At 40.3% G+C, this 27,712-nt stretch overlaps 2 protein-coding genes across 3 annotated transcripts; one reads left to right on the top strand and one right to left on the bottom strand.

Annotated features, from left to right (window-relative positions):
* The first annotated feature begins 66 nt into the window (after positions 1-66).
* Positions 67-5,757, top strand: LOC121372152. Of its 2 annotated transcripts, none has more exons than XM_041498425.1 (4): positions 67-135; positions 1,605-2,093; positions 3,072-3,226; positions 4,570-5,757. In XM_041498425.1, the coding sequence occupies exons 2-4, from the start codon at positions 1,634-1,636 to the stop codon at positions 5,107-5,109; spliced, it is 1,155 nt and encodes a 384-aa protein (XP_041354359.1). In that variant the 5' UTR covers positions 67-135; positions 1,605-1,633; the 3' UTR covers positions 5,110-5,757. The 2 variants fall into 2 exon arrangements, with proteins under 2 accessions (XP_041354359.1, XP_041354358.1); XM_041498424.1 differs by having other exon boundaries at positions 78-135; positions 1,601-2,093.
* A 2,629-nt stretch (positions 5,758-8,386) lies between these two features.
* Positions 8,387-27,712, bottom strand: LOC121372151 (galectin-4-like). Its single transcript, XM_041498422.1, has 8 exons — positions 27,592-27,712; positions 20,433-20,521; positions 18,418-18,625; positions 16,084-16,209; positions 13,066-13,125; positions 11,850-11,938; positions 10,074-10,290; positions 8,387-8,802 (listed from the first exon to the last, which is right to left on the bottom strand). The coding sequence occupies exons 1-8, from the start codon at positions 27,610-27,612 to the stop codon at positions 8,686-8,688; spliced, it is 927 nt and encodes a 308-aa protein (XP_041354356.1). The 5' UTR covers positions 27,613-27,712; the 3' UTR covers positions 8,387-8,685.

Raw genomic sequence — 27,712 nt, 5'->3', positions numbered from 1 at the left:
GCTACACCTGAAATAGCCTACCTTTATCAGTTACTCAGTTTGTTAAGTCAATTTCTCTACATTCACCGACTACTTGACTTACTTCCCTTCTCTGTCGACATGAAAGGGACCGCTACATAAAATCATAACATACAGGTAACAATAATATTCATTGTCTAGAGTGTCTGAATTTGTACTGTTCACTTTAATGTTCAGAACGATTTAATCATGTTATTTTGTGAAATGTACGATAGGACTTGAATATCGAAACGGTTTTGAGTTTGTGATTCAGAGCAGACCCAGCTCTAGGCAAGTGACTATTGTTTACGTTAGCAACGGTCACATACCTGCATATATATCTCGTTCAATACATATCTTCGATAGTATTAGGCCCGTACGCATGGGGGTGCGAGGGGTGTGTACGCACCCTCATAGTCCGCCGAGGTCCGTCCGTGGATGTGTAAAAAAAGATTAAAACATGGTCCAATTTACTCTAGATTTTAAAAAAATTCGGAGGGGGCATGCCCCCGGATCTCCCTAGCAACTCCGGTCCTTTGGACCGTCGATTACGCACCCCCCACCCCCATATACATTTCTGCGTACGGGCCTGAGCTTGCATGTAATGTTCAGACCCGTAGAACAACGAAAAGATACGGGATTTTCCCCCATTCTGTATAAATAAATAAACAATATCTGGCTTGTCCCCAACCCCAACTGCCCCCCCCCCCCCCACACACTAGAGACATTGTGACTCTCGACCCTTACATGATGTTGATATATACAGGGCCGTAGCTAGCAGGGGGGCAAGGCCCCCCCCCCCCCGAAAAAATTCGTTAAGCATTATAGAAAGTTAAAGAAAAGGAGTTTTAGACTATTAACTACTCAGTTGCCCCTCCAAACAAAAAATCCTAGCTACGGCCCTGATATATATATATATATATATATATATATATATATATATATATATATATATATATATATATATATATATATATATATATGTATATATGTATGCGTGACAGTAGACTAAATCTGTCACTGTGTCACCTCCACTATATACTATGTATACGCCTAGCTATAACTACAAGTCTACGTTCAGTTCGAATAATTATAGCGTATGTATGGCATCTGCCTCATTTTAATTCTCTTTTAATCGTTTATTGTTTATTTATCAATAAAGAATTAAACTCTAATATAAATATCTTCGATTACCGATTCGAGTGAAATGGGACTGACATAATTATGGGCGGATATTTATAAAGGGCGTGATGGTCACACAATTATGAAAAGAGTAAGTTTGAGTTCATTGAAGGGAAATGAGCCGAGCTGTAAAAAGGAGAAAAAAGGTATTAAAACTGGAATCTGCCAATGCATAATTGTGCGAGAAAAAGCTAGTATTCGACCTAGTGAAAATAGAATGGTTCGATCGAAGCAGTATGTTCGATCGACCTGCATTCGAGCCAACGAGATTCGTGTTGTGTGTGTGTGTGTGTGTGTGTGTGTGTGTGTGTGTGTGTGTGTGTAATTCATTATGATAAACTGACTAGCATATTTACTTATTATTACTTATTATTATTATATTAACTTTAATAATATGATTATTATTTATGTTTTGCTTTAGAAAGGTAACCACCTCACACCATCCAGAGCAGCTATGGCCGAGGAAGCGGCAATAGAAAAACATGTTCGGACATTTGTTTCTGCCAAGACGGGGGAGATGGTGTATTTGGATATAAGCAAGGAAAGAACAGTGTGTATCAAGCATGTCTCTAAACGAGGGTCCACAGCTCTCGCAATCCTCTGGATAAACGTTTTACAGCATCCCAACAACTACCCTTTAAAGCGCTTTCCCTACAGGAAGATGTACAAGCGCGCCTCAAAGGGAGACGACCGGGTAATCCTACAAGTTGATGGGATGAAGGTCTCTGTATTCATGGCCAGTGGCACACTGACAATCTGCGGGCAGTTTGCCATAGAGTGGTTCGTTGATCGCTTTCCAGGAATAATGGATGCGTATGGGTCACCGATAGAGAACCCGAGAGCTCTGAAATCTCTCTATACCGAATCACAGAAGGAAGCACTCGCATTGGAGAAGCAAGCCATCATAAAGAAATGTAAGGGAAAGTGCTATATCGATTATGTTCGTTTAATAAAACTGGTTTTTCACAAGAACAAAATACAATTAAACAAGACTTGATATTGAAAGGGTGCTGTCCAAAATTAATAATGTGCTTCCCGATAAAGAATTTCACAAGCAACCTTTGATTTCCATCTTATTTTTGAGAATTATTTACTATTATATTCTAAATATATCTAGAATTCCAAATGTTCAAGAGTGATAATAAAAATCATAAGCTTTTATTCATGTTTATTTGAAACATTCCACATATAAGTCTCTCAAGGAGTCTTAATTTCCTGACTAATTTCTAGAACTGTTTTCAGTTTCTAACATTTGCTTCCAGATTAAAATGTGAGAAGCAAGACTGCTTCCCACTCCACAACAATAATGTCGAGCCTTGATTACAGATTAGTTAAAGCTGTGATGTCATGTTGCAGTATATATTTATCGATATCTGTTGACAGCAAAAACGTTATTAAAAGTATTACTCTATTTAGGGTCATTTCATATATAATAAGAATCCCCTTTTGTTCCACCCAAAATGAATCCTGTAAAAGTAAATGACTAAAAATTGCACTAATTTGTAGACAAAAAGCTGTATAAACCAGGGCCGTAGCTAGGATTTTTTGTTTGGGGGGGGGGGGGGGGGGGGGGGGGCAACTGAGTAGTTAACAGTTTAAAACTCCTTAAACAGTTAAAAATATAATTTTCTTTAAGTTTCTATAATTCCCCCTTGCACACACACACACACCACATCACCCACCCACCCACCCACCCCACCACCCCCGCTAGCTACGGCCGTGTAAACGTATAACACGGGGCTTAAGAATTACTAAATTACTCAATCTTGAATCATTGTTTTAGTTTCTCAATTATTTAATTATAAAAATAGTGTTCAGGATGAGACAAAAAGGGAGTATTTTCCTTATCAAATATTGCACTATAAATAATACACATTGAACTTCTCTTGTAGACCGACAAAACTGGCCAGACGAGGCATTGTTAGATGGCGTGTCCGTGGTTGACTTCTGTGGGAAACCGGAAGGAGAAGATATGCCGTCTGCCAAAGAAACCCATTTCTGTTTCACTTCTGATGACCATGGCTACATCAAACCAGACCCTCAGCTGGTAAGGCTCACATGATACTATTAATACTGTTTTCATTTCATTTCAACTTATTTTCGTACTTATATCCAATTAAGGTTCAATCACGCTGTCCTGGGCACACACCTCAGCTATCTGGGCTGTCTGTCCAGGACAGTGGGTTAGTTGTTAATTGGTTAGTGGTTAGTGAGAGAGAAAAGGGTGTAGTGGCCTTACACCTACCCATTGAGCCCTTAAGAACTCGCTCTGGGTTGGAGCCGGTACCGGGCTGCGAACCCTGTACCTACCAGCCTGTAGTCCGATGGCTTAACCACTGCGCCACCGAGGCCGGTATACTGTTTTTGTTTGTTCATTCAATAGTGATCGTTTATGTATCATCAGAGGTGTCAGTTTTGTAGTGTTAATACTACACCCTAAGCACTTCTGAATGAGTTCAACAATGAGCAATTAGCCAGCTGACCTTTCACACTCTCTAAAAAAACATGAATGGAGACTGGGACGGGACTAGGGAACGTAGCCAATGGTTATTTTTATTTATGATACATTCCATTATGGTCATATAATTTCATGAAAGAAACCAGTCTTTTAACAAATGATCGTGGCCGTTGGGGTAAAGTACCTACAATCACTTCCTTCTGTTCAGTATCAAAATGGAGGGAAACGCATCCTCTATCAAAAGTGGATTTTTTAGGTAGAAAAAAGTGAACAAACAAATATATATCTTCTAATATCTAAAATATGTTTTAATGTGTGAAGACAAGTAAAGTTAATAATTTTGAAGTTATACATATAAAATGCTGTTTTTAATCATTTATGAAACCGGCCTCGGTGGCGTCGTGTCTAGGCAATCGGTCTACAGGCTGGTAGGTACTGGGTTCGGATCCCAGTCGAGGCATGGGATTTTTAATCCAGATACCAACTCCAAACACCGAGTGAGTGCTCCGCAAGGCTCAGTGAGTAGGTGTAAACCACTTGCACCGACCAGTGATCCATAACTGGTTCAACAAAGGCCATGGTTTGTGCTATCCTGCCTGTGGGAAACGCAAATAAAATATCTCTTGCTGCCTGTCGTAAAAGAGAAGCCTCTGTGCCGTCAGCGGGTTTCCTCTAAAAAACAGTGTCAGAATGACCGTATTGTTTGACGTCCAATAGCCGTTGATAAGATAAAAAAAATCAATGTGCTCTAGTGGCGTCGTTAAATAAAACAAACTTTACTTTAATCATTTATGAAATTAGGACATGTAGACGCAAAATCGCCGTTTACATTTTTAGTATAATATATATTATTAGTCATAATTAGGGTTTGCTGAATTTGCATTTGTAGCTATAAAAATACTGCAAAATAATAGTATCTATTGTTGTTTTAGCTGCCAACTGATGCTCTCTCGGATCAACTTCAAAGACTGAAAGTGGGCGCCAGTTTAGAAGGACCTGTCCTCTACCGCTTATGGAGATCCATTTTAAACTCTTGGTTTTCCGACGAAGACAATCTAATATACATTGTGACCCCAAACATGGATTCAGACCGTCTCGTTGACATATGCAGCCTCTTTCTAAACAACCGCCTAACAGCAAATATTGGCGCGATTTGTCTCCCCATTTCAAGAGGGAATACCAATGTAGCAGACGTCAAACGCGACGCCATCTTGCAGTTTGAGCCAAAAGATCAAGTGATGGTGGAATACAAGATATACAGCAATATCGTTTACCCAGAAAGGCCGTACCAAGCCAACTTCATCGCTTGTGTTAGAAATGGCAACGTCGGGATGTTGTTGACTACTTCAGATTTCCATGGTGACCATTTTAAAGAAGGGAATACCAGCATGGCGGTGTACCAATCTCTAGAAGAATCTGACTTTATGATTCGATACCTTGGCCCCATTCTGTCAGCTGAAACAGAACAGTGAGGTAAAACGGTGTGTGCGCGGAGTTGGGGTGGGGCGATGGTGAGTATAGGAAAATAGACAAGTTGACAGAAACGGAATAGGTGTTTTCGGGTTTCTTCTATTTCTTTTTTTCTGTTGTGTGTGTGTCTGGGAAGGGGGGATATTGATCGGTTTTTGTGTTTTTGTTTAACAAATTTAAAAAAAAACCTAGAACATTTTCAGTATTATATTGGATGTTTCTCCTGCACCCTGCCCACAATCTCTACTAAAGGTCTACGATATCTATCACCTTGGTCCTAAAATGTATGACGATGATATATGGGGTTTTGTTTTTATGTTGTAACTAGCGTATATAGTACCTTAGCTCCCCGTATAACCTTTGATTTGGCCATTTTGACTTTACATTTAATGACCTCTTTATTAATATTATATTTAACCAATGTGTTATTCACCAGTCTTAGTATTAATATATTTATTATTACGCCATTAATCTACGCAACATTGATATGTTACACTTTGAAATAAATTGTTAAGTTATATTTACGCAAGAAAAATGATGCATTTACGAGAGATTCTCCACTGTCTAGTATAAATATATATAATTTATTATTATATCATTATTCTACGCAACACTGATTTGTTATACTTTGAAATAAATATTTAATACTTGTGTACTTGTTTTTTAATTTAAGTTATTGTTATTAAGCATGTAGAATGAAATCTTGAAAGATGCAGTCGTGTGTTGGGCCTTAAACCGTCAAACTCTCATTTCTTTGATTAGCTGAGCTAATTTTACAATTAAATTTATGATCAGAAGGTTAATGTCCAGTCTTGTCATACTAGTATATTAGCTAAAATATTACATTAATATTTGCCTTGTTTTAATATACTAATGATGTTATAACACCCAACACCATGCATAATGAAACCCTCTGAGTTTGATCGGAATATTAGGTGTCAGAAGCAGAATACACTGCTGTTCAAACACTACTGACACCAGACATTACCTTGTTTTAAAGAGACAGACCCTAGTTTTTAAACACTAAGGCATATTTTTCACTATTAGAGCCATTTATGATCACTGAAATCAAACTTTACTTATATTTTTCACTTGTTTCACTCTCTTGTAACTTCATCCAAATGAGTTACAGGTTTGTAAATTAACTAAACTTAGTGTCCATTTTTGCGGGTTGAAACTAGGATCTGCGCTTGTAACTCATTTTTTAATTCGTGTATTATACGATTGTATTTAAAGAGAAACGATAACGGTTGCGTTATAACTGTTGTTGTTAATATGTAGCGGCTTTGTATTAACATTTGTTATGCGCTAATTACATAGTTTTTATTTTAAATTCAAAGCAGAAAACTACCACGGCGTTGAAGGGACATAGAAAAAAATAATTTAAAGCGTGCCCACGAGTTATTAAAGCGTGCGCACGAGTTATTAAAACGTGCGCACGAAATATTAAAGCGTGCGCACGAGTTATTAAAGCGTGCGTACGAGATATTAAAGCGTGCGCACGAGTTATTAAAGCGTGCGCACGAGATATTAAAGCGTGTGCACGAGTTATTAAAGCGTGCGTACGAAATATTAAAGCGTGCGTACGAGTGCGTACGAGATATTAAAGCGTGCGTACGAGATATTAAAGCGTGCGCACGAGTTATTAAAGCGTGCGTACGAGATATTAAAACGTGCGCACGAGTTATTAAAGCGTGTGCACGAGATATTAAAGCGTGCGTACGAGATATTAAAGCGTGCGTACGAGATATTAAAGCGTGTGCACGAGTTATTAAAGCGTGCGTACGAGATATTAAAGCGTGCGTACGAGTTATTAAAGCGTGCGTACGAGATATTAAAGCGTGTGCACGAGTTATTAAAGCGTGCGTACGAGATATTAAAGCGTGCGTACGAGTTATTAAAGCGTGCGTACGAGATATTAAAGCGTGTGCACGAGTTATTAAAGCGTGCGTACGAGATATTAAAGCGTGCGTACGAGATATTAAAGCGTGTGCACAAGTTATTAAAACGTGCACATGAGTTATTAAAGATTACGCCCAAGCTTTGACGCCATTGAGAAATGGACAAACTTGGAGAGTTTCTGTTAAAAGATCGCGACATTCCAGAAGAGGATGTACAACGAATGCGAGACAAGAAGGTACGAATAACGAGTTCTTATTGTCTGATAAATAATTTGACGTCTACAGTGTTTCAGCTATATCTATACGCTTTAATATTTCGTGCGCACGCTTTAATATTTCGTGCGCACGCTTTAATAACTCGTGCGCACGCTTTAATATTTCGTGCGCACGTTTTAATAACTCGTGCGCACGCTTTAATAACTCATGCGCACGCTTTAATAACTCGTGCGCACGCTTTAATAACTCGTGCGCACGCTTTAAATTTTTTTTTTCTATGTCCCTTCAACGCCGTGGTAGAAAACATTTACTAAAAATATTTAAATAATTGTTTTGTTTATAAAATATGTAATATTGCACATTTATGTTTGGCAAAGTGTAGCTTAAAAATCCTACATACGAGTTGCATTTCCCCCTATTCTTACGAACAGTGGATTATATTTGTATTAGTTTCAAATATATTTAATAATAGATGTTGTCTAGTGCAACATAGCAAGAGTTAATTATTTCACATTTGAAATAGGTTATAGAACAATTATGTGAATCACAGTTAGTTAATGACACACAATATTATTTTTAAAACATAAAAAAGAACAACATTTGACATCAAAGCATTTTTTTTTTTTTTTCATTATATATTGATCAGGATGCACTCGATGTACAGAGACCAGGATACATATTTACTATGTCGTTGGAAGTGTGGTCCATGCAGTCAAATGTGCTGTAAAGGGCACATTATATAACACTTGTGTATTTTAAGGACATGCCGTCTATTAACGGGGCGGGACGTAGCTCAGTGGTAAAGCGCTCGCTTGATGCGCAGTCGGTTTGGGATTGAACCCCGTCGGTGGACCCATTGTGCTATTTGTCGTTCCAGCCAGTGCACCACGACTGGTATATCAAAGGCCGTGGTATGTGCTATCCTGTCTGTGGGATGGTGCATATAAGAGTTCTTGCTACTAATGGAGGAATTATTTAGTGGGTTTCCTCTCTTAGACTGTATGTCAAAATTACATCCAGTAGCTGATGATTAATAAATCAATGTACTCTAGTGGTGTCGTTAAACAAAACAATCTTCTTTTTTCCCCCCGTCTATTAACTCTCTATTGAAGTAGGTTACTAAACAGGTTGTGATTAATATAAATAGTAAACTCAACACAACTTTTCAGTATAATACAATAATGAATTTATTATTATTATTTGGATGTTCCTTTTCAGTAATAAAGAAAGTTGCATTGCTTAAGAGTAAATTTACAAATTCCAGTCGAAAATGAAGAACACACCAGTCGATAATAACTTGCTATATTTGTAAACAAAGTTCTTGTTATTGTTATATCGTTACATTGATTTTGAGCTTACAATAGTTGTTCGTAACACATGCTAATGTCAGTGATTGCTGGTATCAGGTATCACATCGAGATGGCGCAATCACTACCACGTCAGGCACGTGTTTTGCGTGGATCACTGAACACGGACCGACGTCAGTTGCACGTCACCAGTAATGTTGAGCCAGTCTATGCGGGATATCGGCTGTATCCGGTGTCCGAACTCACAGAAATGCTGGTTGTTCACGGCAACCTGAAATACAGTGAGAAATAAAGAGATTAACTTATATAAAGCAGATTCTAAGGTTTGTCACTTTTACACAATGTATCAGACGTTTTTACACGGTGCCTATTGCTAGGAATGCAAAAACGGGCGTTCTGTAGAAACCGACTGATATGAATGTTGTGTTTAACTGTCGATTTTACCCAGTAGAAGGTTATAACGGATGGAATTCCAAGGATATTGTCTCCCTTTTGTTAGTCGTCTAAATTCGATAAATTGGAAATCGATTTCTGTGCGGGGATGGTGGCGTCTATATTCTGAATTCTAAGAATGGCCATCAGACACGGCGGAGCAGGGCGCTTGGGAGAGTCCTAGCCCCCCTCCCCTCCCCTCCCCTCCCCTCCCCCCATAATTGTGAATAAAAATATTAGTAGTAAATCTTAAGGCAGAGATGAATTTTACTTGTAGAATGCAGAAAATTGCATTTCAGGACATCTAGTTTTTAAAATTTTACGAGAGAGCATACCCCCAAATACCGTTAGAAGCTTTTCTTTGCACCCTCGATCTCCCCCCCCCCCCCCCCCCCCCCCTGTTTATTTGCTTCCGCTGTGCCTGGCCATCAGCCGTTTTACTCTGCAAATAGCAGTCAAGACCTTTGTTCATCAACATGTGTGACATTAACACACTAACAGTGGTTAAATATAACTTCACCCATGTTCAATAAATAAATAAACTAAATAAATTAAATAAATAAATTGTGGCGACAGGACTTGCAAATTAATTGTGACTGCAAAGGTATTTGACGATTTGTCAGTGAGGTTATGATACGGAGATACATGATTGCAACTTTAATAGATTTAACCGTGATTCTGCAAATCAAAACATAACCAGTGATACCTAGCGGGTTCGGATGGGGGTAGTTGCCTCTAGAAAACTTAGACTGTGTCCTTTTTAGTTCAAAAGTGTCCTCTTTTTTTTTTTTTTTTTTTTTTGTTGAGCTGGTGAAGACAATGTAACTGCATGATCATTTTACACAGCCCTCTAGTTATCCCAGGGTAGGTACGGCCCTGATACATTAGTACTCTAGGACACGATCAAGGCCGAATCCTGTAAATGATTCGAGGGGGTTGTTTAAGGCAAAATGGGCACATGGAACAATTCGAGAATACGGCAACTTAATAAAAATAATAATAATAAAACTCCCCACAGAAAAACCCCCCCCCCCCCCCCCCCCCCCCCCCCCCGGATCTGCCTTTGTCGACAAAAAGCTATGACTTGGAAAAAAAACCCGCAAGACTTGCCTTGACACTCATGGGATCTACCAAGATGATCATGTCGAATGGCGAGTTTGGGAGAAAGGGGAAGTAAGAGCCGTGTGTTTCCTCTGTCCCCCACACGTTCCCCACTTTGTGATTTCTGACAGTCGCGTTAGACTTGCCGCCGAAGTTGAAGCGAGCGTCGAACACGAAGCCCACGTCGTTGCTTTCATGTGGCCCACACTGCAGATTCACGGAAAACCTGAAAGAAAGAGGGGGACAAAATTAAACATCAAGTTTAAGGTTAAACGCAGGTTCACTGGAAACAGAGGGAGGGGTTTGGGGGTGGGATGCTTCATGTCCATAAAATTGATATATCAAAGGCCGTGGTATGTACTACCCTGTTTGTGGGATGGTGCATATAAAAGATCCCTTGCTACTAATGGAAAAATGTAGCGGGTTTCCTTCCTTAGAATATAATATATTATGTCAAAATTACCAAATGTTTGACATCCAATAGCCGATGATTAATGAATCGGTGTGCTCTAGTGGTGTCGTTAAACAAAACAAACGTCTTCTTCTTTCTCAAGAGGCCTATAACGTACACGTGCTAACCAAAGCAAGCTGTTTCTCCGCACCCGTATGGTGAATAAAGTACTGGATGGCGCTGTCTTCGACATACAGTCAAAATGTAAATACATAGGTTACATACCTTCAAAGGTATAAATATACGTCATAGGCCCCTAATATGGAACAAATCCATTCTTATAACTTATTATTTGTTTGTTTTGTTTAACGACACCACTAGAGCACATTGATTATGCAACATCGGCTATTGGATGTCAAACATTTGATAATTCTGACATACAGTCTTGGAGAGGAAACCCGCTACATTTTTCAGGTAGCAAAGGATCTTTTATATGCACCATCTCACATGGAGGATATCAAATACCACGGCCTTTGATATACCAGTCGAGGTGCACTGGCTAGAACGAGAAATAGGGCAATTGGCTCACCGACAGGGATCGATCTTAGACCGACCATGCATCAAGCTCGCGCTTTAGCACTGGGCTACATGCCGCCCTTGCGAACTAAAAATAATTTAGTCAATAAGTGTCCTTTTTGTCTGTAAGTCCTTAAATTATTGTGCACTAAATTAAGAGTGAAAATCTGGGGAGTAACCAGAAAGGAAAAACCGCCGAGGCAAACCCCAGACCTGTAAAATAAATATCAGTGTCACTGGCAAAATAAAATAAATCTGGGGAAATGCTAGACGAGGCAAATGACTAGTCTGTCTCATGCTGGCTACGCCATTGATAACTGAAGATAAATACCACGTTACACTGGCAATATAAATCTGTTTTACTCGATCATGATATTTGTATTCTATTTATTGGTCAGTTGGGTCTAACGAGAAACAGAAAGAAATGTGTTATTTAACATCAGACATATGGTTAAGGACCACACAGATTTTGAGAGGAAACCCGCTGTCGCCACTACATGGGCTACTCTTTCCGATTAGCAGCAAGGGATCTTTTATTTGCGCTTCCCACAGGCAGGATAGCACAAACCATGGCCTTTGTTGAACCAGTTATGGATCACTGGTGGTGCAAGTGGTTTACACCTACCCATTGAGCCTTGCGGAGCACTCACTCAGGGTTTGGAGTCGGTATCTGGATTGAAAATCCCATGCCTCGACTGGGTGGATCCGAACCCAGTACCTACCAGCATGTAGACCGATGGCCTAACCACTACGTCACCGAGGCCGGTAAACAGGAACAGATGATTAACTAGAGTGTAGGGTCATAACCAATTACTTACCTGGAGGCGTTTGGACGGGGGTAACCACTGATGAATATCATGCGACCAGGGTACAGTCCTCCGGGCATGTTTATCAAGTACGGCGTAGGCTGTGGTAAACAAGAGAGAAAACAAATAGAAACATTCGTACCTACTATCGTAAATGTTTTCATGTTTACAGTCGCGGACCCTAGTCTTAACCCGTGAAAATGAACATCAAGTTTAGTTACGCTACAAAACTAACACATTTGGATAAAGATACAACAGAGTGAAACAAGAGTATGTGACGCTGAAATGGAAAAAATTAGCCTGAAAAATAGACTAGAGCTCGTCTCCATAACCGTTACTTCTCAGACGTACGTGTGTTTTTGAAATATGACACATGCATTTTGTGGTATTAGAAACACCAGGATAACCAGAAACACTTCGGATATATGGAAGTGGATCAGCTAAACAATAAAATCTAAGTAATGTCTGATCATCAGTATCAAAAACGGCTCGAATAGTAAAAAATATGCTTTAGTGTTTAAAAACTAGTTTCTGTCACTTTAATCTAGGAAAAACAAATTCCACATATATATATTATCGAGAAATATAGGTACTGACACTGAGATACGCATGCATATCACTTTATGAGTACTTTATGCATAGTAAAACAAAAATGTTGTTTTTCTAGTTGTGGGATGAATTTATACTCTGAATGATTCAATCACATACAATTTCAACGGATATCAGGAGAAATAAAACCTACAAAATATCGCATATTAGTCATAAACGTTTTCAGTGAAATAAAAAGGACTATAAAAAGAAACTTTGTTTTGTTTAACGACACTACTAGAGCACAATTAGTTATTAATCATTGGCTATTGGCTGTCAAACATTTGGTAATTTTGACATATAGTCTTATAGAGGAAACCCGCTACATTTTACCGTTAACAGCAAGGTAGCTTTTATATGCGCCATCCCACATATTGGATAGCACATACCACGGTCTTTGATATACCAGTCGTGGCGCACTGGCTGGAATGAGAAACAAGGACTATGAAGTAATAATTATAAGATGCATATGCGGAAAATTATATTATTCCATAGAATTTCGTTATTTACTTGACTGCATAAGCTGATTTAAAACAGACTACACTATTTTTCCACAATGTTGATTCTAGTCACGATATTCAAATCCTGTTTAAAAGTCTTGTACTACTGGTGTACATAATGAGGTATTGACCGAACTCACCGGATTGAAGACAGGACTTCCAGGGTATCCAGCGGATGGCATGGGAGGTGGGGCATATCCCTGGTTAAAATGAAATGAAATGAAATGAATACATTTTAATATCAGTGAAAATCAGTAGCCACTGAACTGTCGGCCACTAGCGGTATTAAGGCTCATACAGACTGGACGCGGCGCGTGCGTGCGGTCCGCATGTTGCGTCTGATGTGTCTGCGGCTTGCGTTTTGGACATATACACCATATAAGATTATTTCATTGCGACTGGCCGCATGACATTTTAGACGCACGCATTGCACGCATTGCACGCATCCTGAACCAGTCTAGACAGTCTTAGGCCTATATATCTCATTGAAACTAATGTATTTTGATTTTTTTTCTTTTAATAGTCGGATCCCACGCACGCTCCGCATCCAGTCTATAAGGAAGGAAATGTTTTATTTAACGACGCGCTCGACACATTTTATTTTCGGTTATATGGTGTCAGACATATGGTAAAGGACCACACAGATATATAGAGAGAAACCCGCTGTCGCCACTTCATGGGCTACTCTTTTTGATTAGCAGCAAGGGATCTTTTATATGCACCATCCCACAGACAGGATAGTACATACCACGGCCTTTGTTACACCAGTTGTGGAGTACTGGCTGGAACGAGAAATAACGCAATGGGGCCACCGACGGGGACCGATCCTAAACCGACCGCGCATCGAGCGAGCGCTGTACCACTGGGATTACGTCCCGCCCCGACACAACATTTGATGTATACTTCTTAACATTGAATTTAAAAACGATTTAATGGTCTGCTGTGAACGCCATTTTTCTAGAAGTTTTGTGCTCTCCTGAAAAAGGAAGGATTCTTGATTCTCTGAAATAACACTTTGACCTGACACAACACTTCGAATCTAGCACTGTGTATTACAATTGTCATGATTACGTACAGCAGTGGTTCTAAGTCGTTCGCTTACCCCTCCGACCCAACGCACCCCCACCCCATCCCCTTTAGTATAGTAGGTTTCTGATGCTGTATTTATTCACCGACTCTACACCACTTCTAGAATGTTCTTTCCTCCACCCAACTCAAGTTTAAGAACAACTGTGCAATATGAGAAGATAAGCAAAAATGTTTTGGACATAACACAAAAACAAACACTACTTTTTTGTGCAATTTAAAAAGCAGTCAGTTGAGAAATATATACTACTCAAAAGAATTTAAGGGTCAGACGATATTTTCGACATTATTTTCTGAATGTCAGTTATATTAGCTAGACCATAATGTCACGCATGGTATTGTTCCATTTTGACGAAAGTGGGTCAAAGCAACCCATAAATGAATTAAAATCCACTGTCATTGACACTGTCGACTAGTTCTAATGGCGAAAACATGCTTACATTTGCACGTAAATTAGGGCGAAAGCGAAAGGTCTGCTAAGTGCCCATAACTTGCTTTTTCACAAAGCGCTTCATTTGCACGCTTTGCACGTGTATTCCATGTTCCCAATGCTGAATTTCCGTATAATTGGAGCTTGCGTTCGTGTACGGTGCACACTCCAAATTCGACAATGGTACGACTTCAACTGACTATCGAAGATCGAGGAAGGGCTATTGCTTGGCTCCAGGATGGCAATACGCAAAGAAATGTTGCTCTGAGACTTTGTGTCAGTCAGAGTGTCGTTGGCCGACTGTGGCAACGGTACCAAGCAACGAATTCTGTTCGAAATCGTCCACGTTCGGGAAGACCCCGAAGCACTACAAATAGAGAGGACCGCTACATCACCAATATGGCTCTACTTCAACGCACAACCACTGCACGCCGATTACGTGACAATCTGCGGACTGCGACTGGAACTCGAGTGTCTGATCAAACCATACGCAATCGTTTGAGAGCCAATAATCTACGCCAGGCTGTTCGACCACCACTCCTACCACGTCACAGAACGGCCAGACGTCACTGGTGCACACTTCATCTGCGGTGGCAACGTGTTCAGTGTGGTCGAGTGATGTTCACTGATGAGTCCAGGTTTAGTCTCCAGTTCAACGACGGTCGGGTTGTGTCTACAGACGTCCTGGGGAGCGCTTCGCTGACGTTAACGTTAGACAACGTCACCGGTTCGGTGGTGGCAGCGTCATGGTGTGGGGCGGCATCTCTATCCACCACAGGACCCCCCTCTATGTGGTGGATGGCAATCTGAATGGAATCCGCTATCTGAATGAGATTATCCGGCCGTTGTTTCTCCCAGGCCTTCAGCAGATTGGCGGGGGGGGGGGGGGGGGGGGGGGCAGTTCTGCAGGATGACAATGCCAGACCCCACCGCGCCATGGTGGTAACGGACTTTCTCAGACAACAAGGTATCGCCAGGATGGATTGGCCAGCATATTCGCCTGACTTGGCCCCAATAGAGCACGCCTGGGACGAATTAGGCAGGAGAGTTCGGGATAACCATGCCCCTCCGGCCAACCTTCATGATCTGGGTCAACTTCTTATGGCAGAGTGGCAGGCCATTCCCCATGAGTTCTTCAGACGTCTGATCAACAGCATGAGGCAACGATGTGTCGAGTGTATTCGCACCAGGGGTGGATTCACACACTATTAAACGAATGTTCTAATGTGTAAAATCCATGTTTGACAACCTTCAACTTTGATAGCATGTCATGTGACTTTCTTGTATACAGTGACGTTTATTTGTGTTTTTTTGTAAATATGGAACAATAAATTAAATTTTTGGTGTAGTTTACATCATCAATCTAATACACTCTGAAACTTATTTGGTTATAAATTTTTGACCCTTAAATTCTTTTGAGTAGTATATATAATTATAGTACACACCACTATGAGAAAATGACGTTCGTTACTGGGAAGGACTATATAATCTTATTAAACAAGCATATCATTATTTTACTGTATTAGAAACCTTGCTTTTGTTTGATATTATTAACCTCACAAACCCACCCCCAAAGACGCCCCATAAAAAGCATGTTATATTTATATACCATAATTTAAAACGAAGACGTGTGCTTACTTACCATTGGGTACTCGGGCTCGTATTTGATAAAGCTAATTTCAACACCTCCCAAAATCATCAGATACTGCACAGACTCTTTGGGCATCCGGTGTCTGTAGTCGATGAAGTGTCGCCCATTGACCGCAACCTAAGACAAACAACACTAACATTACTTCCTTACATTTCGGTAAACAGCAATCATTATTATTTCCTATATCATTAATTGATTATTACAAGGCGTGCATGTTATACTAAACAACGTAGCATGTCATACACCTAAGATGGGCTAACATATACCAAGTGACAATGCGTTAGGTTCTTTACTTAACACCCCATAACATATTTTCCTTACTTCTTATTTCGTTGAATACTAAATAATTAATCCAGAAGAACCGGCCTCGGTGGCGTCGTGGCAGGCCATCGGTCTACAGGCTGGTAGGTACTGGGTTCGGATCCCAGTTGAGACATGGGATTTTTAATCCAGATACCGACTCCAAACCCTGAGTGAGTGCTCCGCAAGGCTCAATGGGTAGGTGTAAACCACTTGCACCGACCAGTGATCCATAACTGGTTCAACAAAGGCCATGGTTTGTGCTATCCTGCCTGTGGGAAGCGCAAATAAAAGATCCCTTGCTGCCAATCGGAAGAGTAGCCCATGTAATGGCGACAGCGGGTTTCCTCTCAAAATCTGTGTGGTCCTTAACCATATGTCTGACGCCATATAACCGTAAATAAAATGTGTTGAGTGCGTCGTTAAATAAAACATTTCTTTCTAATCCAGAAGAAAGTATTGAGTCCTCTGCTTTATATTACATGTGTTGTGTCTTGCTTTTGCTTTCAATGATATAAGAGAAGTTAAAGTTTGTTTTGTTTAACAACATTACTAGAGCACATTGATTAATTAATCATCGGCTATTGGATGTCAAACATTTGGTTATTTTTGGCATATAGTCTTAGAGAGGAAATCCACTACATTTTTCCATTAGTAGCAAGGGATCTTTTACATGCACCATCCCACGGAGAGGATAGGACATACCACGGCCATTGATATACCAGTCGTAATGCACTGGCTATTTGTTTACTGGAGAAGGTCAGCCAAACAAACCGTCACTCTAGTAGGTCCTATTAGGATTGTAATGCTATTCTCAGGCTACCAAATGTCACGATGGAGTTGGCCGATCTCACGACTTCTACGACTATGCTAGTCTGAGCACTCTTACAACTCGATTCTCGTCATATACAACTCTTACGACCGATTAGTTGTTAACCTGAGCGCACCCGTCGTAAATTAGCAGTGGGGAAAATTACAACACAACTGCTGTGTTGTCCAACTCAGTCATAACAGTTGATAGTATGATCCTAGCATTTGAAAAAGCAATATGTAAGGTGATGCGGAATAGATGTGATTGGAGACAGCTGTGGCCTCCATTGTACTCCCCCCCCACCCCTATTCCCCATCCCCACCCCCATCCCGCCTCACCATGTGTCTAGGCTTATGCAGTGGCTCCTTGAACTCTTTAATTCGATTACTAATTTTTACAAAAAGTATTTATGCACGTCATATTGATCCCGAACCCAATCCAATTCAGGTATGCTATCTCAATCCCAGTCTCGAACTCCAGCTCTACACCAATCCAGATCCCAATATCGAGACTGAACCCAATCCCAATTTTAATCCCGATCGCAATTCTTATCAAAAACCCATAATAGATCGCATCCACAATCCCAGTTCCGATCCCACTATAGCTATATTATAACTTTACAGTAGTATAATACAGTTGTGATAGTGATAATACACCAATAGCGTTAGCCCCGAGTACTCTGCCGTTCGAGAGCTAGACGGACATTTAGATGGTTATGATCGCTCTCTGCCGCCAGAGTTAACTCTATAGCGAAAATACGAAATGGCAGCCTACCACCCGGGTAGGTAAAGATTCTCGCTCTAATACAACAGTAACCCTATGTTTGACGTTAAATACCGTTACATTGATAATTTCTGATAACAACTAATTGACATATTAATCACTAATACACACCCTATAGGGAAATTCCCGTCAGCACCTACGTATTTAACCAGAACATGATTGGCAGGGAATATTGTCTTCCTGTAATATGTGTATTATTGGATACTATATAAAATATTGTTATTGGCGAACTCAAAACAGATCAGTGTAATGGTATTTAGCGTCAAACATAACATTATTGTTGTATTAGATGGGAATCTTTATCTACCTGTGTGATAGGCAGCAATTCCATGTTTTCGCTATAGTTATCTCTGACGGCAGAGAGCGATCATAACCATATAAATGTCCGTCTAGTAGGCTACTCGGGCTATAATAGCGTATCACGTGCGAACCTTGTACACATCGTGTTTAACTTGGAAGGTAATTTCAAACGGAACCCCCTTTTGGAAGGGTAAGCCGCCGTGACGTTCTTCAGTCCCCCAGCTGCCGTACTGAAGAGAATTGCGAACCACACACCGCTCATTGAAACGCGGGTTGAAGGTGAAACAGCTGTCAGATTTCGGCTCCGTGCCCGGCCCCGTTGAAAAGTCAACTTGGAAGCTTAAAATAAATGAGGTAGATGGATAATGTACCTACTGTAGTCCGTCCCATCCTCCTACAAAACAATTTTTTTGTTAATATTTTCAATTTGGTTTGACGCAAAAAGAAAAGTAAAAGGGTTTGGAAATAACAAAAATATACTATTTTTGTGTGCAGTTTTTAAAACAATCAGCTTAGAAATAAATAACTTGTAATAAATTCCATAATATGATAAAGGCGTTCCTCTTAGGACGGACTATAAGTATAAAATATATACGTCATCACGACTTAACATCATTCCCTAATTCAAACCACAACACTTTTGATAAAACTGTTTGTCTTTGTATTGTCGAGTTATCGTTCAACGTTTTGAAAGAAACAAAGAAATGTTTTATTTCATGTCGCACTTAACCCATTTGAATCTAATGTTATATGGCATCAGACATATGGTTAAGAACCACACAGATAAATGAGAGAGGAAACTCGCCGCACCACTTCATGGACTACTGTTTTCGATTAGACAGAATAGTACATAGATGGTCTTTCTTACAACGCTTGTGGAGCACTGGCTTGATGAAACGCAAATGATGCAGTATGCAAATCGAGTCGTCATATTTCAGTACATTATTCAACTGATGAAATCCCCAAAAGCTCCCGACCTATTTGAACATTTCTTCTAAATACCATTAATGATATTTCCCGTACATAATATTTTACGACTTAGGGCCGTACTTAATGGAGGAGGTGGGGTGGTTATCCATCCCACCCAAGCCATGAAAATATGAATAAAAGATGACCTTTTAGTTTAACTATTCCTTTTAACCTGAGAAGACTAGAAATTAGTGCACCGATTAAAAACAAAATTACTGCCCCTCCCCCCATCAGTAGCTATTTAGGGCTAGGCACTTCCCTACTACTAAAACGTCCATGGAAATTAGAACCAGGGAAATGGAAAATGCGATGTTGACTCTTTTGCTTTTGAAACTGTTCATAATGTTAATTCATGATAGTTCACAAGTATATGAAATCAGAATAAGAATTATGTATTTGAAACACTTTTTCATATTTATAATTCATACATAATGCCGTCTAGGTATACAAATAAACACGATAAAACAACAACAACAACAACAACAACAACAGCTATTTAACTGTTAGAGCACTACCGTCAACGAAGATACAGTTAATACGACTTTTAGACCTAACCAATCGTTTGCTACTTAATTCGAGGGGTAAATCAGCTGACGACATTCGTAAACACATGGAATGCTACAGAATAGTCCAATTGTAATCTGCTTGCCACGTGCGTGTGGTTTGGTCAACAAACTCTCGCGCATGTTTTTTTTTTGTTTTTTTTTGGTGGTGGTGGTGGGGGGGGGGGGGTTGTATGACTAGTAGGTGAATGGATTAAATTAAACTTACTTGTTGTGATAATGGGGAACCTTGCCTTGTACGATTAAACTCTCCGTTATGGTTTTAGTTTTGTGACTAGTAGGTGATCCGACTACAATAAACTCACTTGTTGTGATGGTGGGAAAACCTTGCCTTGTACGCTGAAACTCTCAGTCATGGTTTTAGTTTTATGACCAGTACTAGTAGGTGAACCGATTACAATAAACTTACTTGTGATGATGGGGAACATTGCCTGGTACGATGAAACTCTCAATCATGGTTTTAGTTTATATGACCAGTACTAGTAGGTGAACCAATTACAATAAACTCACTTGTTGTGATCATGGGGAGACCTTTCCTTGTACGATGAAACTCTCAGTCATGGTTTTAGTTTTATGACCAGTATTAGAAGGTGAACCGATTACAATAAACTTACTTGTCGTGATGATGGGGAACCTTTCCTTGTACGATGATCTTCAAGCCATGAGTCACACCTCCAGGGATGAGTCCCACGTATGGGATTGCCTGTAATCAGATCAAGTTGGGGAAAAAACAACAAACATAAACAAAAGTTAAAGTTTGTTTAGTTTAACGAAACCACTAGGATGAATGAATGAATGAATGAATGAATGAACGAATGTTTAACGACACCCAGAACAAAAAAGAAAGAAAGTTTGTTTTGTTTAACGACACCACTAAAGCATACTGATTAATTAATCATCTGTTACTGGATGTCAAACATCTGGTAATTTGACATATAGTCTTAGAGAGGAAACCTGCAAATTTGTTCCATTAGTCGAAAGGGATTTTTTATATGCACCATCCCACATACAGGACAGCGCATACCACGACCTTTGATATATCAGTCGTAGTGCATTGGCTTAGAATGGATGAATGAATGAATTAATAAATGTTGAACGACACCCAGAGACATGATGGTACATGCCACGGCCTTTGATATGCCAGTCGTGGTGAACTGGCTGGAACGAGAAATAGCCCAATGGGCCCACCGACGGGGATCGATCCCACAACGACCGCGCATCGAGCGAGCGCTGTACCACTGGGCTACGTCCCGCCCCCGCACCACTAGAAGACATTGATTAATTAATGTTGGATTTCAAACATTTGGTAATTTCGACTGGTAGTCTTTACAGGTTAAAGAGTTAAAGTTTGTTTTGTTCAGTGACACCACTAGAACATATTGATTAATTAATCACTGGCTGTTGGATGTCAAACATTTTGTCATTTTGACAATATATTCTTCAGACGAAACCCGTTGCACTTTTTGTTCCATTAGCAGCAGGGGATCTTTTATATGCACTTTCCCACAAACCGGACAGTACACACCATGGCATTCAATAAACCAGACGAGGTGCACTGGATGGGACGTAGGATATGGGTCAACCGACGAGCTTCGATCCTGCGACCAATGCACCTTGGGCGAGCTATGACCTGTTGTCTTGTCCGAGAGAGACATTGCATATAAACGTCTCTTTTTGTGTATTCAATGCGTGAGAGGGCGGGACGTAGCCCAGTGGTTAAGCGCTCGCTTGATGCGCGGTCAGTTTAGGATCGATTTCCGTCGGTGGCCTCATTGGGCTATTTCGCCTTCCAGCCAGTGCCCCACAACTGGTGTAACAAAGACCGTGGTATGTACTATCCTATCTGTGGGATGGTGCATATAAAAGATCCCTTGCTGCTAATCGAAATGAGTAGCCCGTGACGTGGCGACAGCGGGTATCCTCTCTATATCTGTGTGGTCCTTAACCATATGTCAGACGCCATATAACCGTAATTACACTGTGTTGAGTGCGTCGTTAAATAAAAATTTCCTTCCTTCCTTTTTTTAGTCGTAGGGAAGTGCCTAGCCTAAAAGAGCTACTGATGGGGGTAGGGGCAGTAATTTTGTTTTTAATCGGTGCACAAATACAATGTGTTGAGTGTGTCGTTAAATAAAACATTTCCTTCCTTCCTTCAATGCGTGAGTAAATCTTAAAGGATCAACCTATGACGGTAATCTACCGATGTTGTGGTTCGATTTGTTATTGACGATGTAACCACCATCCATGCTTTAAATTCGGTTTGAAAGACGATCTACTGAAGTTTACATTTCACATTAACGATTCAGTTTCGATCTCTGTTGACATTTTTTTTTCGGACGTGACATTGTTTCTGACATGGCAGACGTTTCATTGTAGGCCTAATCAGAGTTTATCTGAGCATAGTTCAAGGTCTGAGTCTCTGATACTTGAACCACAGACAAGAAATCGATCCGACCGGCCTCGGTGGTATGTAGGTTAAGCCATCCGAATTAAGTCTGCTTGGTACTGGGTTCGTACCCCGGCACTGGCCCCCACACAAAGCACGTTTAATGACTCAGTAGATAAGTGTAACGGCACAACACATATGTCTATCTCACAGTCTCACTAACCACTAACAACCAACCACCAACCCACTTTCCTGGGCCCCGTTCCACGAAGCGATCTTAGCCCTAAGATGTGCATAGGGTAGCTATGCGCCTAAGGTAATCTTAGGGTTAAGATCGCTTCGTGGAACGGGGCCATGGACAGACATTCCATATAGCGTCCTTTAACATTAATTGGATATGAAAGAAAGAAAGAAAGAAATGTTTTATTTAACGACACACTCAACACATTTTGTTTACGGTTATATGGCGTGAGACATATGGTTAAGGACCACACAGATATTGAGAGAGGAAACCCGCTGTCGCCACTTCATGGGCTACTCTTTCGATTAGCAGCAAGGGATCTTTTATATGCACCATCCCACAGACAGGGTGGTACATACCACGGCCTTTGATGCACCAGTCGTAGTGCACTGGACTGGGTTTCCTCCCTCAATATATGTATGGCCCGTAACCATATGTCTGACGTCATATAACCGTAAATAAAATGTGTTGAGTGCGTCGTTAAATAAACGATTTCCATTTCCGTATATCGTAAGAATGTTTCAATGACAGCAACGTCAGGATAGCCTATTTAACAAGGCTATTAATTTATATACCATTATATTTGGTATCAAAAAGAAAAGAAAAGTAAATAAATAAGAAAAAAATATAATGTTATATCGCCTCAGTGTAAAAATAAATTCCTATTTTTCGAACAAACAACGACTCAAAGGGGCATACCTATTAATAAAAACGTTTTATGGTGTTATGGCGTCCATTTTATTCAACTTTCACCTTATTATTATTTTCCTTCTGTAATCTTTTTTTGTAACATTTTTTCGTAGTTACCCATCCTTTCTTTTTCTTAGATATGCCCCAGATTATTTTTCAGTACCAGGAAATAACTTTTACTTTCAACGTTTTCTAGAATCGATTACATTTGTTTTCCTTTACCCGGAAAACCCTCTGAACACAACGAACACAGGTCACATTTGAAGGTTATCTAAGTAGGTTAGACTAATAATGACAAAAATCACTAGTCTGGGTCGACATTACTGAAGGTGTTTAAGAGTGTGTGTGTGTGTGTGTGTGTGTGTGTGTGTGTGTGTGACAATCTCCACACAACCATTTTATAGACTTCGCCTCCTCAAATCAAGGAGTGGGCGTGTGGGGTGTGGGGGTGGGGTGGGGATGGGGGTGGGGGTTTTTTGGGGAGTGGCGGGGTGGGAGTGGGGGTTAGTATTCCAGGGGTGGTATTAGGGGCTGGGGGGGGGGGGGGGGGTGCGGTGGTAACTGTAATATATTAACAGTAAATGGTTAAACCTAGAGAAGGGTGTTGTCGTATGTTTGGTATCGCGATAAACTGTGATATTGATATTCTATGTCATCACGATACGTATCGTAATATAATACACTATTAGAGTAGTTATCACATGTGGGTGTGACTGCCGGTAATAGTGGATGAGAGGTTTAAGCTTCTGTCAATATTTGCTGTTAGTATTTATGCGTTGACCCATTTCTTTCCATTGGTATATATATTTTACGAGTTTCGACAAACAGTCTATAGACTAAACTTTGAAATATATGGGTCACCTGACCACAAACGTTTGTGTACAGATTTGAAGGAAAGAAAGAAATGTTTTATTTAACGACGCACTCAACACATTTTATTTACGGTTATATGGCGTCAGACATATGGTTAAGGACCACACAGATTTTGAGAGGAATCCCGCTGTCACCACTACATGGGCTACTCTTTCCGATTAGCAGCAAGGGATCTTTTAGTTGCGCTTCCCACAGGCAGGATAGCACAAACCATGGCCTTTGTTGAACCAGTTATGGATCACTGGTCGGTGCAAGTGGTTTACACCTACCCACTGAGCCTTGCGGAGCACTCACTCAGGGTTTGGAGTCGATATCTGGATTAAAAATCCCATGCCTCGACTGGGATCCGAACCCAGTACCTACCAGCCTGCAGACCGGTGGCCTAACCACTACGCCACCGAGGCCGGTAGATTTGAAGGAACCAGTCGAAGGGTTTTTTGTTTTGTTTTGGGGGTTTTTTAAGAATATGTTATTATAATTACAACACTTTACTTTGTAACTAAAGACATGAATAAATTAAATTATACATAAATCAGTCTAATAATACGTTAATATGTCCGACATGTGCAAGTAGATATAATTTATTTTTTACCACGTTTGCAATTGACTATTTTTAAATATGATTCATTATACTACCACTGGCTAAACCTGTTATGTAAACGAATAAACTGAGGTTATGTGTGTTTTATGGATGGGCTATTTATTTAAATTTATTCTGATGGTAGTGTGTTTTAAGACACACACACACACACACACACACACACACACACACACACACACATGCATGCATGCAATATACACTCGCGGTAAATATATTCGGATCAGCACTTATAAAACCAACTGTTTTGTTGATGTAACGTTACTGTTATATCATAAAACAAACAATTTGAAATACGAGTTTTAAGATTAGACCAGGAAGTTAAGAATAAGAACGGAAATCGTTGATCTTTTATTTACATTTGGACAAAGACTTGTAGTTTTAAAAGAACATATACTATAAGTTATTAGCTCTGTATTTCATGATAGTCACTACAACTCCACCCCCACCCCCACCCTCATAAATTTGAACGTTTCTCTCTCTTTTCCATAGGCGTTGGAAGACGTTAACAACTGAAAAGGCCAGTTCTATATCAATTCGCTTTGGTATTAATTCGGTATGTGTAAAATGCACAATCTTCCTGGTTGAAGGTGACGAGTCCACGACTGGTATATCAATGGCCGTGGCATGTGCTGTACTTTCTGTGGGAAAGTGCATATGAAGATCGCTTGCTACTAATGGGAAAATGTAGTGGATTTCATTTAAAGGCGCATATAGATTTTAGTGTCTGATACGTCTGTAGTTGGCGTATTGGACATAGGCCTATACACCATATACGATTATTTCATTGCGACTGGTCGAATGCGTTCTGTAAATGCACCCATTGCACGCATCCAGTCAAGACGCTTTCACTGAAACTAATATATTTCGGGGGTTTTTGTTTAGCCTGACCGCACACACGCGGTCTTTTTGAGCCTCTTGACACCGAATTGTCGCTGATTAAATGTGCTTGTATGTTTTTAAGCAAGCATTCCTTTAACACTATCATGGAAAGACAATAAAGACTCGCCCGCAAAATCCCAGCAAAAGTCCACGTATTACACAAAGAAAGAAAGAAAGAAGTGTTTTATTTAACGACGCACTCAACACATTTTATTTACGGTTATATGGCGTCAGACATATGGTTAAGGACCACACAGATTTTGAGAGGAAACCCGCTGTCGCCACTACATGGGCTACTCTTCCGATTAGCAGCAAGGGATCTTTTATTTGCGCTTCCCACAGGCAGGATAGCACAAACCATGGCCTTTGTTGAACCAGTTATGGATCACTGGTCGGTGCAAGTGGTTTACACCTACCCATTGAGCCTTGCAGAGCACTCACTCAGGGTTTGGAGTCGGTATCTGGATTAAAAATCCCATGCCTCGACTGGGATCCGAACCCAGTACCTACCAGCCTGTAGACCGATGACCTGCCACGACGCCACCGAGGCCGGTCATATTACACAAATACAATACAATAGCCGCTTGTAGGTGCGGATCCAAGAGGACAGTGCTGGGGGTGAGCAACCCCGGCATCCAAATTTCCAGAGTTTAATGGATTACCGTAGTTAATAAAAGTAACATTTGTTTATCGACATGGTGTTAATATGGAACACTGCCTATTTATATTGCATGATAGTTTATCCTGGAATAAAGTTTGTTTTGTTTATCGACACCACTAGAGCACATTGCTTTATTAATCATCGGCTATTGGCTGTCGAACATTTGGTAATTTTGACAAACAGTCTTAGAGAGGAAACCAGCTACAATTTTCCATTAGTAGCAAGGGATCTTTTATATGCATCATCCCACAGACAGGACAGCACATACCACGGTCTTTTATATACCAGTCGTGGTGCACTGGCTAGAACGAGAAATAGCTCAATGGGCCCACCGACGGCGATCGATCCTAGACCGACCGCGCATCAAGCGGACGCTTTACCACTGGGCTACGCCCCGCCCCCTTAACAAAGAATAGTGAATTTATCAAGTGTCAACCACATCTTCAACACCCTGTTTCAACTATATAGAGAGAAAGAGTTTTAGCATTTAAAAAAAAAAAAAATACATTTTCGTTTTCGATCGGCGCGGGCACCCCCCCCCCCCCCAAATCCCCCCCCCCCCCCAGTTCCTATGGGCCTGTATTACTCTTAATATTGTTTTTTTTTAAAGTAGATTAATAATTATATTACGCCGTTTACAACATTATATGAACTTTTTTAAACATGCACTAAAATACTTTCGCGTGAATTTAAATAATAAAATAATTTTAATCTTTTTACAGACGGCTGTATACTCTTAACACAACCATATTAAGCATTAAAACATTTATATTGATTCCCTCTGTAGCTCATTGCGCAATGACATCCAACATATATACGCCCATCGGCCAATTTGCTGACCTCAGATATTCATTTCTTCTCGGCATATTTAGTGTTAGGGAGAAATTAGTTTTGAAAGCAAGTGCATAGATCTCCTTTACACCGCGTTATTTCCACATGCCCTTTAATTAAAATGATTTTAAAAAAAACTAACTAATTTAGCATAAAAAAGAAGTACATATACATCGTGGAAAGCACGGTAAAGTTCATAAGAGCGCTGTACCTAAATATAGAGACATACACCTATATCCTTGTATCATATTAAAATACACTTAATAGATACAGGGGCGGATTATGGGGGGTTCCCAGTTACACGGACCCCCCCCCCCCCCCCCCGGCTAAAAACAAAACCCACCACGTAGATCTAAATTGATGTCCACGTAAAATTTATAATTTCAAATTATAAACATTTACATATTGTTTCGGACCCCCCCCCCCCCCCCCCCCCCCGTTACCTAAAGCATAATCCGCCCCTGAGATAATAACATAATATTTAGTAACATTTAAAACAAATGAATAGGCCTACATTGCTCGAGTGTCCTCTAGCCATCCCCTGTTTAAATGCTGGTTTTCGAAACAGGGGACGGACAGGGGACAGTCGAACTAATGGATACTATGCTTACCGGATTCACAACCGTGCTCATGATTGTTACCTCGCGAAATGAGAAATAATCTTCCGAGAAAGAGTGATAAAACGTTATCGCTCTGACCAATCATATTCTTCCGCAACATGTGACACAGACT

This window comes from Gigantopelta aegis, chromosome 4, assembly GCF_016097555.1.
Source record: "Gigantopelta aegis isolate Gae_Host chromosome 4, Gae_host_genome, whole genome shotgun sequence".
Taxonomy (NCBI): domain Eukaryota; kingdom Metazoa; phylum Mollusca; class Gastropoda; order Neomphalida; family Peltospiridae; genus Gigantopelta; species Gigantopelta aegis.
Note: the sequence above shows the minus strand (reverse complement) of the source record. Positions and strands in the feature narration are given on the sequence as shown.